The sequence below is a fragment of the Oryzias latipes genome, chromosome 4 (genome assembly GCF_002234675.1).
Source record: "Oryzias latipes chromosome 4, ASM223467v1".
NCBI classification, from domain to species: Eukaryota; Metazoa; Chordata; class Actinopteri; order Beloniformes; family Adrianichthyidae; genus Oryzias; species Oryzias latipes.
Genome location: NC_019862.2, coordinates 14,243,657 through 14,257,074, shown reverse-complemented (window position 1 = coordinate 14,257,074; position 13,418 = coordinate 14,243,657). Strand labels below are relative to the sequence as shown.

At 37.4% G+C, this 13,418-nt stretch overlaps 2 protein-coding genes across 2 annotated transcripts; one reads left to right on the top strand and one right to left on the bottom strand.

The window, feature by feature from the left end:
- The first annotated feature begins 229 nt into the window (after positions 1-229).
- On the top strand, positions 230-9,040 carry axdnd1 (axonemal dynein light chain domain containing 1). Its single transcript, XM_023953859.1, has 20 exons — positions 230-379; positions 987-1,090; positions 1,322-1,412; positions 1,794-1,879; positions 1,976-2,032; positions 2,216-2,324; positions 2,681-2,802; positions 2,892-3,032; positions 3,175-3,279; positions 3,496-3,616; positions 3,745-3,846; positions 3,929-4,095; positions 4,179-4,248; positions 4,986-5,217; positions 5,409-5,622; positions 6,358-6,451; positions 6,543-6,733; positions 6,851-6,926; positions 7,435-7,563; positions 8,076-9,040. Exons 1-20 carry the CDS (start codon positions 230-232, stop codon positions 8,181-8,183), a joined length of 2,469 nt encoding a protein of 822 aa, XP_023809627.1. The 3' UTR covers positions 8,184-9,040.
- On the bottom strand, positions 8,744-13,010 carry LOC101166708 (NPHS2, podocin). The gene is made up of 7 exons (XM_004067991.4): positions 12,696-13,010; positions 12,453-12,556; positions 12,045-12,117; positions 11,738-11,820; positions 11,370-11,629; positions 11,142-11,220; positions 8,744-9,693 (listed from the first exon to the last, which is right to left on the bottom strand). The coding sequence occupies exons 1-7, from the start codon at positions 12,952-12,954 to the stop codon at positions 9,481-9,483; spliced, it is 1,071 nt and encodes a 356-aa protein (XP_004068039.1). The 5' UTR covers positions 12,955-13,010; the 3' UTR covers positions 8,744-9,480.
- Between the last annotated feature and the right edge of the window lie 408 nt (positions 13,011-13,418).

The following is a 13,418-nucleotide window of genomic DNA, read 5'->3' as shown; positions in this document are numbered from 1 at the left end:
CAGCAATTCATAGTAAAACTGCTTTGCTTAAAAGCAAATTTGTCTCTTTTACATGAATATTTCTGTTAAAGAATCCTTGAGCACCACTATGTCTTTTCAGTATTAAAAGAAGCAATAGTCCTTTCCTTTTGATCCAATTTATATTGTGTGTGCATTATACAGAGAAACGAATGCTAAAAAGTCATAAAGTGGAAATGATCGTCAGGTACTTTTTTCTTTTGTAGCAGATATGGCGGTCAAAATGGCAGCACAGTCCAGGAAAAACAATCCTCCACTCGTGAAACCCCCCACCATCCCAGATGAACTCCTAGTTGGCCTCTCCTCCACTGTCTGCAACGGGAACAAAGAAGGGCACACTGTGCACCATCAGCACTGCGAGGTAATGGACCCCAGTCCAGGTGACAGTATATTATGTTACAACAAATACATGGAGTTCTGATGTGACATGCCCCCAATGATGCAAGTCAAGCATGTAAACAGAGGTATCTACTAACTCCTATTTACATCACATTAGGTTTGTAAATGTTTATTTTATTAAAAAAGAAATCATTAGCTAAGCAGCAAACAAAACATTGATAAGGTCACAAAAAAAAACACCTTTTTAACATTTGTTTTATAAGTAACTGATGTGTTTTTGGCTTTAAAAATGATGTGCTCGATGACCACAATCTTTTTTATGTCATCTGCATAATAACAGAAAAAAGTCAACTTTAAAGCACAGACACAAAAAGCTTGAAATGATTCATACTTTATTCTATGCTAAAGAATAAGTTTCACTGAGAATTTTTTGTTGTTGTTAAAAACTATGAAACATTTTAACTCAAATATATATATATATATATATTCCACTATAAGACATCTGGCGCAGTTGTTTGTACAGATGATAGTGCATGTTGATTAACAGCAGTTAGGCAGAAAATACTGCAGCACTAACAGCTCAAGACATCTTAAAGTGTGACTTATTGTGAAGCTGCTTCTGTGTACAGAACCGTGCAGTCAGACGGCCGGATGCTGTGTGGCATCACCCGCTCGGACGCAACAAATACAAATTCTTCCTGGAGCAGCCAACATCTCTGACAGGAGCTGGCAGGTCAGCAAGATTTTAATGACTAATACTACCACAATTACCCAGCTCAGAATTAAACATAGGCCAGTGTTGTTTTCTGTTTTTATCCCTATTGTTTCTGGTAATGCATGGTTGGATTACTGTGATAGTTTACCAAGTAGATTAAAATTAGGAATATATATTTTCCTGTGGAATTAGCACAGCCTATAGTTGAATTAAAGGATATTTATTTGTATTCAACATGTTCCATGTTAGGGACATCTCATTTCTGTGTGATGCGGTGAGTCAGAGGAAGACCACACCACTGCCATCACTCACGGGCAAAAGGGATATTTGTGACACAGAGGTGAGCAATCCCAGTTTGAACAGTTTTTTTAATCCCTGAAATTTAACATGTTGAGACATTTTCTCCTATGCAATGGGAAAAAGTTTAATGTTGGCCTTACTTCATTGACTGCCCATATAAGCATTTGAGTTTTGCCTTTTTACTGATCTTCTGACTTTTGCTGTCATATTTAGAATTTAATTGCATGTGAAAGAAAGCGTCCTCTCTTTAACTTTTTATTTGTTTAAAACATAATATATCATTATGAAGTGATCATTTGGGAATGAGAACAGCTTTTAGTCAAAAACTTTAACCAGAATTATATTTCAAATTGGGCATGTTTTGTTTTTATCTTAATGATAACCATGAAGTGATAACCACTTACTTCTTCTTTTTTTTCAGAACTTGAATATATCTGACCAATTAATCCCAGAAGAATTTAATTTTGTGAAAAACAAAGGGATAGGGTGTCTGAAGTTCTATGAGGAGTGAGTCTGTCTTAAAAGTCATATTTTATCCACCAGCATTCATAATGCAGCCAAACAATATATATGCTAAAAGTGAAACAAGCTTGTTTTTCCCAGTGCGTTCACAGTGCAGCTGATGGATGAAGAGCAGAAGCTCCGGGTCTTTCCGTCACTGTGAGTCCAAATCATAGTCATCGCAGATCCAAGCATCTTTGTTTGATAATTTACCTACTTTGTTCTGCAGAGAAATAGAAATCAAATATTTCAATCTGGAGGAAGAAAAGAAGGCTGTTTAAAAAAGAAGCTTGAATGTTGGTGGGGCCTTAATAGAAATGCATGTGCATATTCTGTGTTCAGGAAGCCTAGCAGTAGAAAAGAAGCTGTCGAGTTGATGAAAAACATGGATGACATGCTGGAGAAGGCGGGAGTGGATCGACAGAATGAAGAGTTATCCCAGCTCTCCCAAGTAGGTCCTGCGCCTCTTTGGCTGACAGGAGCGCACAGCTGCATTTGCGGAAAGTAAAATCTTCCGTTGTGACAGTAAAGAAATTCAAAAATGTTTTAAGTTTACCAAAACAGATCGCTGTAAAATAGGTGTTTCTGAGCTGTTCAAACTGTTATTTTCTGGTTTATATTATACCTATTTCTGTTCGCTTCACCAATGAACCTCAATAACAACTACATGTTTATTAAAGGTTTTTGCACCTTTAAAGCAAAGCAGCCCTCTTTAACCTTACTGTCATCTCTCTGCTGATCAGGTTGCTTGATCAGAAAATACCTGCACATGTAGTTTTCATAGCTGTGTTATGGTTTGCTTTATAGATGGAAGGCTTGCTTGAGCTGGTAAAGGTTGAGCAGAACATCTACAACACTGTTTTCCATGAACTGATCAGGCAGGTTACTGTCGGCTGTGCAGAGAAAGGGCAAGTGCTCGCCAAACTCAGGTTAGCGGCGTGTGCGGTTCGCTTTTTATTCTAAATTATATTTTAAATAAAAGATGAATCCTATTTGTTTTGGGGTTTTTTTGCCCCAGACAACGCTACCAGGCATTGCTGGATCGAATCCCACGGCGTCTAAAAGCTTTACACACCGAGACAGTCGCCCAGAAGAGTTTGGGCCGCCGACTCACAGAGGAAATCCACCGCATCAAGTCATCCCTGCAGCAGCTGAGCATGTATGTGGGTCAGGATCAAATTGAAACATTGTGATCATTAATACATATAGCCGAATGATGCAGCAAATCTAAATAAAGTTTCTTTAATTGACGCTCAAATAGAAAAGGTTTCTGTGCTTCTATTTTTGTGTCAACTTTACAGGGAAGCATCCAAAATCAAGGACCATGAAGCCTTGGTTTGTGAGCAAGCAGAGCATGCTCACCAGCAGCTGGCTGAAGCCCTCATACAGACCAAAACAGACTCAGAGTGAGTTTGCTATGCAGTCAGGGCTTACTTTCACAAAGTTTTTACTATATAATGCAGTTTTTTACACGGACTCTATAAAAAGTGTTTAATTTCTAGTTTTGAGTCAAGATGTTTTTTATTTTAATGTTTTGTCCTGAGACAAAGCAGAAGATCTGCAGAGATTCTCTATAAAAACAGTAATTGTGAGCTCTTGAATGATTGGGATCCTTTTCTCAGCGTGCTTCAGCGTTACCATGAGCTTTATGAGCTGCTTCGAACTCGCCTTGAGGCTCAGCTGCTACAAATGACAGAGGAGAGGAACAACTGGAGCAAACTCACATTCAGCCTTGCCCTAAAGGTAGGAAATACTCTGCACTTTTTGTGTGCGGATTTCATTTCCTACTGTGTGATGCTGTGGCCTACTTCTGCTAAACTAAAGCAAAACAACTTTTTGGACTAAGGAAAAATTGGTTTGTATTCTGTCAGTTGATCAGTGTAAAGAAGCTGCATCTTGTTGGTCAGCTGCATGTCAGCGAACGAGGATGGTTCCAGACAGCAGAGAGCTGCCTGCTTCATCTCTCCTCAAAGGTGTTAGTATCAATTCCTGTTCTCTACAGATGTGGATCATGTTTTTGTGGCACCTCAGCAAGACTGTGGTTTTGGTTTGCAGGATACAGAAGACCTCAAAGAAATCATGGAGCTCACAGACCACTGGAAAGATGAGCTGACCCATGTGGTTTCCCAGCTGAAGACAACTGAGCGTGCTCACTGTGCGCAGATCAGTGTAGTCCAACATGGCATCGCTAAATGGCTCTCACTTATCACTGCTCAAAATAAGTAAGAGAATTTAAAAATGCAATAATGCTTAAAAAAAAAGATATTTGGTGATACTTGATACTGATTTCTCATGAATGCATTAGGTGCCCTGATCTCAATCATAAAGAAAACTCTGTGGAAGAGATTCACACAGATTTGAAGCGGTGGTCACAAGTAAGTCAGTACGTTTTTTGTACTTTAGTGTCCCATTTTTGTCGGTGTTTTTGTTAAACTCCTGATGCCTGAATTCATTTTCAGCTATGAAAATTGTCATATATGTTTTTGCTTTCAAGTAGAATCTAAATTAAGGTAATTTTGGAACTGAAGTTGTTTGATGCACATTTACATCAATAGGGGTCAAGTAATTAGTAATTTATTTATTCAGACATAATTCTTTTTTTCCTTTTAACATTGTATTTTTAGCCATGAGCTCAAAAATCAATGCTTTCAGCTCATTGGCATGTTTTATCTACTTTGTTTCTTTCATACATTTTTCAGCCATAATGAAACCAATCTATACACCACTTTACTATTTTTGTTATTTTCTCTAAAAGGTGTTCAAATTAAGAATGTCTTAAAATCTCTAAAACAATTAAAAGGGGATATTCTTAAGAAGCAACTTTTTCGTATCAGAAGAAAACTTAACCTAAAAAGTTAAAATATATTGTTTTGACTTTGAATGTTGAATGTTAGATTTTGAGAATCTGGATTTTTACTCTTCCATTTACAAAACTAATGCTTCTGTCTTTGCAATCATACACCTATTGCAATAAGAGGGTTAGGGGATCAATTCTTTAATGGTAGAGACAAAACTTTTTTCTGTCCAAATGATTCTAAAAAATGTATTGTTTGCAAGAAAATAAAGTCCTTCTTTTGTTTTACTCTAAAACAATATTGTCTTGGTTCCACAGATTCTGGCTCTTTTGTCGGAGTACTACCAAGGCGAGAAACCAGTTTCGTGTCAACAGACACTGGGAAATCTTGGAGTTGTCCAGGAAAAATGGCTGAATTTGTGCCTTCAGTTGTTTGAAAGGCATCCTCGTCTCTATGAAGCTCCTGAAGGTCAAGAGGCTGTAAGGAAGCTGGAGTGGGTTCTGCCTGAAATCATCAAGCAGCTGGGGTTAAAGATCAGCGGGGACAGTGGTGAGAGCTTATAGAGTCATGGCACCAGAACAAACATCCACACAGATCATCTTACTTTGTTCCACCACATGGTGACAGTTTGATTGACAAATGTTTATCACATTTTCTTTTCTTTTTTGCTTGATTGAGTCTCATTGTGACAGATCATTTTGTATATATGTGTAAAACGTGTCCATTCTCTCTCACTTCAGGAATCCTCAGACTGATTCTGTCGCTGCTTGGTTTGATTGAATCCTGGGTTTTCAGAACTTCTGCGTGTATCACGTGGTCAAAAACGGCGTTCACCTTTGACTGGCAGAAACTCAAAGACGTTTTATTTGACTGTCAGGGTTTGGTTGAAGAAGCACTGTGGCATTTCTCCATGTCGCAGACAGACAACAAGGACAAAAAAGGGCCAGACGTGTTGTAAGTGTCCTTTTTTTGTAGCAGTATTTTTTATTTCAGTCTTTAGTTCCCTCTAAAGTAGATTTTACACACATTTTGATTTGATTTGATATAAAAATGTATTAATTCCCACGCCAATCCTGCTACATCTTACACATACATTATTACACCCCAAAATATCATAATTTACATAAATATAAACAAATTCAAGAACAGAAATTTACTCAACCATAAGAAAAAGCATTTTGGTACCAAAACAACTTCCCAGTTCATGACTGTCAGTACCTTGTCCTATTAGGCTTCTCAAATTTATAATCTATGCAATTCCAAAATGTTCAATTTGTATTTTCTTTATAACTGTGCAACAATTTTTACTCATTTTGATATTTCCCTTCATACCAAGTTGTTCAGCTGCATTAATTAAACATGTATATAGATAAAAAGCAAGTTACACAGCTGGTGGTTTGTATCTGTCTATAAACTGAAAAATGTGTTGATTAATAACCAATGCAAAATGTATCAATTTTTAAAGATAAGGTAACAAATATCATCTCATAGTTTCTTAAGCTTAAAAGTTTATATGTGTTAAAACCTTTACTTATTTCTGAAGAGTTTTCCTTCACATGCAGAACATCTAACAATACTGCATATAAAGGAGACAGTTCTTTGTTTAAAAACCTTTTCTTGTGCTTTATTTTAAATACATTTTGAGTATTTTTACTGGCTTACATGTTCCTTATTGCTGTCCTCAAACAGCCAAGAGACAGAAAAGGTCTTACTTGATATTCAAGTGTTCACCGCCTGCTTGTCCAGCTTTGTTGATGATGAGATCTATAAACTTAAAGAGGAGGTGAGTACAAATCCTTTTTGGCTAAATATATCGTTCTAATAGAAAGATTCAGCTTCACTGGCACAGACCCCCTAATGTATAATGTTTATAGGTCATTTCAGTTCACATGGCTCAGACTAGCTGGATGTTTGATCTGCTGCTCATCTTGACACCTGACTGTGTTGAAGAAGCCGATCTTGGACAGGAACACCTCCATATTAAGAAAATCTCACTGCAATCTCTAGACTCAGATGCTCAGGTGCTGATGGGGAAACTGGACTTCCTCTCCACCTACATTAACAAGTATCAGAAGTTTATTCTATTTTGAGTTACACATTTTTTGTCACACTGGCTTAAAGTTTCGATTTTCTGAATTTACTAAGGTTTCTTTTCTTTTCTTTTCTTTTTTTTTAAATCTAGATCATGTAGCCTGATTCTGGAGGAAAACGATCCATCGGAAGCGGGGTCTGAAAGTGACAAATGCAAAAAGCTCCAGGTAAATCTTCTGATTCAGAATGTTTACTCAGAAACAGTGAAGGCCGGCTACTTATGCAGATGTTTTGATAGTAAGCAAAAATCAGTGAAAAAAAAGCATGACATAGATCTTCTCGACACCTGTTTCTTATCCAGACCGTGTACCACAAGGGTTAAGTCAGTTAGCAGGCGTGTTTGCTGGGTTGCTGTCATATTGATTATTGCTGAATTGAATGTTGTATTTAATGAGCTTAATGGATCTGTGGGTACAGTCAGCTTTTTGTGGGACGCAGAACTTTAAAACTGGTGTCAAAGAATGTCTATGTTTTACAAAAATATTGATGTTTGATTAGACAGATGCTCAACCACTCATGAGAAAAACTTATTTCAGATTCACTTTGTGAATACATTTCACCAAGTGAGATCACTTTGTGAAATTTATTTTAATATTAAATACAATGTTGTTTTGCTCATTTGTCCACTTATTTGTAATGGGAGTGACTGGACTTTATCTGAAATCCTGTGATCAGAGGGATTGTGAGGACTGGGTGGAGACGTGTAAAATAATCCTCTCAGGACTGCGTGACGATCCAGAGGAGCTTCTTGTCCATTCAAGGCTCATGGATGGTAAAGAGCCTGCAGACAGTCTGGAGACTCAGGTGATCAGGCATATTCTTAAGATCAAAAAAAACCAAATCAGTGGTCTTATACTGACATCAATCACAAGATACAAGTTTATTTTATATGTTTTTGCTTTTTCTGATGTTGGAGGAGATAACAGGAGAGTCTGCAGCAGAAAATGTCAAGAAGATTAAAGATGAGACTAAAGTTACGCCTCAGAATGTTTGCTGTTGGAATTTGGATTGAAATTTACTTATCTAAATGAATTTTATACAATTAAAATAGGAACAGTAGATGGGAAAAGGAAAGTTTTCAGTTAATATTCAAATTTGATTAAAGTTGGGCCCTCGCTGGTCTGAAGGAATCTGGTTTGCATCCATTCCAGGTCTTCTGTAAATCTCTTTTATCAGCAATATTTTTTATAATTCACCATATTAAAAAAATAATTGTTTTAACAATAAGTTGATGGTTATTATGGTTTTCTTGCGTCATTCAAGCTGCATCAGATAGTTAAATCTTGACTGTTGCTGTTCTCACTTATGTCCTGCAGATGGAGCTAAGGATTTGTGAAAGTCCAGTGATAAATCTGATCAACAATGACAGAAACATCTCTCAAATAAAGCTTGGAAGGAACAGAGTGCATGTGATTGAGGCATGACCTTTAAACCACAATCTTTTTACTGTCTGTAGCCTTTTGGGAAACTACATCATTTTTCCGTTCCTCCCTATCATCAGACTGATGAGCTGGTTGTGTCTCCGACAACTAAAGAAGCCCAGAGAGCATTTAGTGATCTGACCTCTTTGGGAATACTGCAGAGAGAACTACAGTAGGTTTAGTCCTACAGCAGAATTTCTACCTTAATGTACACATTTTCTGCATGTTTTACTATTTCTATTATTTCCTGTGAGCATCAGAGTTAAATTGTTAAAACACTGTATTAATGTAATTAGCTGGCATTTTTAAAGCATTTCTCTGGAATGGAAAGTGTTCTCAATGTGCACAGGGTGAATTTCTCCCTTATTCACAGTGATTCAGAGATGCGAGTGAGGAAAGCTGAACAGAGAGCATTGAGTGCTGAAGAGGCTCTCCAGGCAGCACTGGAGAAGATACAAGACCTGGAGAGACAACTGGAGGGTCAGTCTGGAACCTTAACCCTCAGAAGACAAATTCTAAGAACTCAGAAAACACTGCTATTTACAGAAAAATGACAAAGAAAACACTGACAAGCTGCCTTTATGTGTGTTTCAGAGAAAAGTAAGATGGCACCTCCTCCATCACCTTCAGCAGCCAAGCAGGATAGCTCCAAAAAAGAACAAAAGAAACAGTGATCTGCCTTTTCTTGACTAAAATGTTTTTCTTTTTTACTTTATTGCATTTAACCAGAATGGAAATCATGTCTAACACTGTCTTTCATCAAATTGCGTGTGATATACACAGTATTACATATAAATTGACTTGCTTGTGTCAGTTCTGGATTCTGTTTACATCCAATGTAAATAAAGTTTTTGCAAATCTTCTGTTATTTTTTTTAGTATAAATATGAAAAATATGGAACCTTATAGATATATCTATATATAGATAATAGAAAAAGTGGTCCAACAGACTAAAATGATTGTGCATGTGGCCTGTCTGTCACATAAAATAAAACATAATATTGAATGTGTAGGAGCTACATTAAATGTCTTTTGCACTTTTCTGCTTCTTTTTTAAGGAAAAGAAAATGTCCAGTTCAAATAAAATACTAAGAAAGAGGTTCAATTGCCATTCTGTCTGAACAATAGAATCAATGTCAAACACGTGAGGGAAAATATGCTGCAAGAGTTAAAATGTCTGGATCTGGTTTTAAAAATATGAAATGTATAATTTGTTGAACTATTTTGATGTTTTAAACTCTTTAGATCTGCAATATTTGAGATTGTTCCCAAAGGTTCTCTTGTCAAGACAAACGAGTTGATCACATCATTGGTGAGTCTGTTGCTGGCTCCTCTGCTGTTGTGTCTCCCTCTTCTGACACAGTTGGAGGAGGAGGAGGTGGTGGGAGAGACGAAAGGTCAGAGTTGAGATTGAAAAGATCAGGAGAGAGCGGAAGTACAAACGCCGGGTGGAGGAGACGAAGGGAGGCTCTGAAACCATCCCAGGCAGCTGCGTCTCCCTCTGCTGCTTTGGTCTGTGGAACAGAAAGAGTATCAAAACATCTGACCTCCACAAACCCTGGGGAAAAATGCAAAATGAAAATAAAATGATCGTGACTTTAATGAAAGACATGTTAATGAAATTAACAAATAAATTTGGATTCTAAAGTTGAGTACTGAAAAAAAAAACATATGTTCCAGGTTAAGCTTCCTACCTTAGCAAAATAATGCGCAATTTCAGGTGTGAGTCAATATATTGGTGATTATTTTATTTTGGAAATGTAATGTACTTTAAAAGGTAAAATTGGACAAAATAAAGAAAATACAATAAATATCCAAAAGGAAGTGAGAATAAGTAAAAGCCTTATCCGGTCCCTTCCCTAGATCCAATTTATTAGAACACCCACTGTTACAGTCCTGTTCCCTCTCTAATGAGTACACATTCAATTTCAGATTCACACATACCAGTACACACAATTTACTACACATAGAAACATACACACATGGAAACATGTGACACTCATTTGTCATTTTGAAACATGAATTTGGCTCAATTTAAATCTTATTCCCCAACACAAGTGCATCCTCACACCATTCAAATTTGGATCCATAAATATTTACAGATACATCACAGTTTATGTTTTGCATGCATATTGAATACATACAAATACATATCTGAATTTCTTTTATACTTCTATTTCAATATTTCTATAGTTCTATATCTTTGTAGACAATGAATGTGTTAACACGGTCTCAGGTTACCAGGTGACAAGCCACTTTTAAAGTGATCTGATTTCTCAAACGCCATGTAAACTGGAAGTCTGGTTTTCATAACTAGGATTAGAATGAGAGATCTGGTTTCCAAAGTATATTTCTTCTAAGAAAGCCAGCTTTCTTCAGCACTGCATTAGCATGACACACTGCAAAAACAGGCCCCCTAGAAAGAAGTCTAAAATTCTTAATTGGGAAAGAAAATTGTCTAATTTTGAGAGAAAAAAAAGATGCTGTCACTAAAATATGTTTTCTCAAACAATTCTGCACTTTAAAAAATTACTTTTCTTCCAAAACAGAAGATAAGACATTTATTTTCCTTGTAAATGTTTAAAACTTCTGCAGTCTGTTATGAACAATGCAAGTAACACTAACACATTGACTTGGAAATGAGGTAGAAACTAAGCAGCAACACAAGCCAAAAATTGGATTTACTGTTTGTTTTCAGCTTAGAAAAGTGTTTTTCAGACCCATTTTGACAAATACAAGCACATATCTGATAGGATTGCACTTAAATTTAAAGTACAAAGTGGTTCAGTATCGTTCAGGAACTGAGCTGCATTCCCCTGGACGGTTCTTTAACAGCTGGGAGAGAACTTAGTCAGTTTCACACTCTGTTCTTCCTTTTTTGTTAGAACAAATAAAACAGTTGGCAGCACTGTTTGCATCTATATAACAGCTGTAACTGTGTTGTACTGTTGCAGGAACTCACTCTGACTTGCTGTTGTCTTTTTGCTTCTGCCTCTGCAGCCAGAGTTTGCTGTAACTCCACAGGAAGAAAAAGTTCCTCTCTGTAGCAAAAGCAGACATCACCGGATTAGACCAGACATAAGAAGACCAACACTAATATCTATCACAATTTTTTTCTTTAATTTTGTTTAAGGAGATCTACAGCTAAAGGGAAAATGTTTCAAGCAGTGACTGTTGATTTTGGTCTTACATGTCCGCTCTTTCCATCCTGATGCCCCAACGACAGGCAACAGAGTCTACGCCTGCTTTTATTTTCTCCCCGATCCTCCGCCTGTGCAGCAGGATGTGGCTGAAAGAGTGTTGGGCCAGAACGTCTCTGACTGCTGCCTGAACTATACTCTGCAGCATAGAGGTCAAACTTGACAGAGCCGTGCTGCAAAGAGCCACATTCTCTATTTGGTAGTAACAGACCACACTTAGCTCTGGCCTGGCCAAATCCTTTGTCACCACCTTAATTTAAAAAAATAAATAAAATAAAAAAACAAGATTACACTGCTTTTTTAATGAGATCTATGTCTCCAGAGACTTAATTTAATATGATACTTGTTAATACTGCACCGTATGAAGAGGAACCTTCAACATTCTCAGTCGGATGTCAACTTTGTGACACACATCAAGAAATGGGAGGTAAAACAGCAGCCCTGGAAAGACAATGACGAAATGACTTCATGACTTAATTTTCAAAAAAATGTTTGTGCATCACTCTTCTAAAAAAGTACTGGAAATTTTCCTCTTCACTCAAAATTTGGAAAATAAACCACTCATAGTTGCCTCTTGCTGGTCAGAGAATTCAAATAAACATTTTCAGAGGAGTTTAGGTTTGGGTTTTTGGCCAAAATGAAAAAATGTAGTCACTTTTGCAGACCTGGGCCTTTAGGTTTCCCCTGTAGAAGGTGACCGAGCCTGAAGATCACAGCTCTCTCATGCTCCCTCACGACCTGCGAAACAAAAGACAGCCAACTAAAGGCTATCAGAAGTCTTCTGATAGATCATAGCTGATTTTAATCAGATTTGACCAAATCCTCTGGTATAGCATCTGCCAGTGTTCTCATTATGTATTGGGACACATGTTCTCAGTGTCTGTCTTTAAACCGTTGATGTGACACTAGTTTTGGTATTTACATCATATCCACTTAACATGGGCTGAAAATATCAAAAACTCATCTGATTATAAATGTTCTCCCTCGAATATTGTTTGACATATTCTGAATGCGTCAAGCTTTTGTTGGTCAGTCGTCTGAGCAGTGTTTCATTACTGAAGTGTGGTTCATACTTTGACACAGAACCAGATGGAAAAAGGGAAGAAGAGGAGAACCATTGCCAAGACAAAGACCATCAGCAGCCACTCAAACACTCCAAGGTTTTTGCGCTTCAAACCTGCAGAGAGTCACAGCACTCAGAGTGAAACAAATCCACCAAGACGTTCATTCACCATCCTTAATCTTCAATAATCACTACATGTTTAAATCTGCGATTTTTTTTATTTTTATAATTCCCTTAAAAAGCTTAAACTCACCATCTTCCTGCTCTGCTGCTTCCAGAAGTGCCAGGGTCTCCTCCCTAACTCTCTCATCTCGGACACTATCAATGTCCACCACCGTGGATTTCAGCTTAACCTCTTTCTCCTTCTCAGCTTTCATCTGGTCAGCCTCTGGTTTATCCTCCGGCAGCCTCTCTGTGCCCTCGGATGGGGCTTTTCTCTGCTTTCGTCCTTTAGGCTCCCTTTGATTTCTCGGAGGCACAGGGGCTCCCCTTTCCCTTTCCTTTCTGGGCATCACTCTTGGATGGGGATTTTCCTGGACATGTGAGGCGTTTCCCACACTGACTGCAGGCAGCTCATAAATGGAAGCTAACTTTATGGGATGGAGTTACCTTTTGGAAGGAGGGAGGAGAGTTTAGGACCTGCATCAAAGGCTGTTTTTTTGTTGTTGTTTTTTTTGCAGGACAGTGGTGTTTCTGTTCAGGTTTCTTTCTCCTGTCATTTCTGTGTCCCGAAATAATAAATTGAAATACAAAGTGAAAAATAAGAGAAAATACGGAAAGTCTAGGAATGTGTAAAAAACTGGTTTTGTTAAGTTTTATTAACATTTTTGAAAAATACAAACACGCTCCTTATAATAAACTTTGCATCCAAAATACTACAAGACAAATACATATTCACTGCATTTATGGATCATAAACGTTTTCATTTTTTTATAGTAAGCCTCATGAGAGCAATCCTTAAGTCAATGTGATGTAC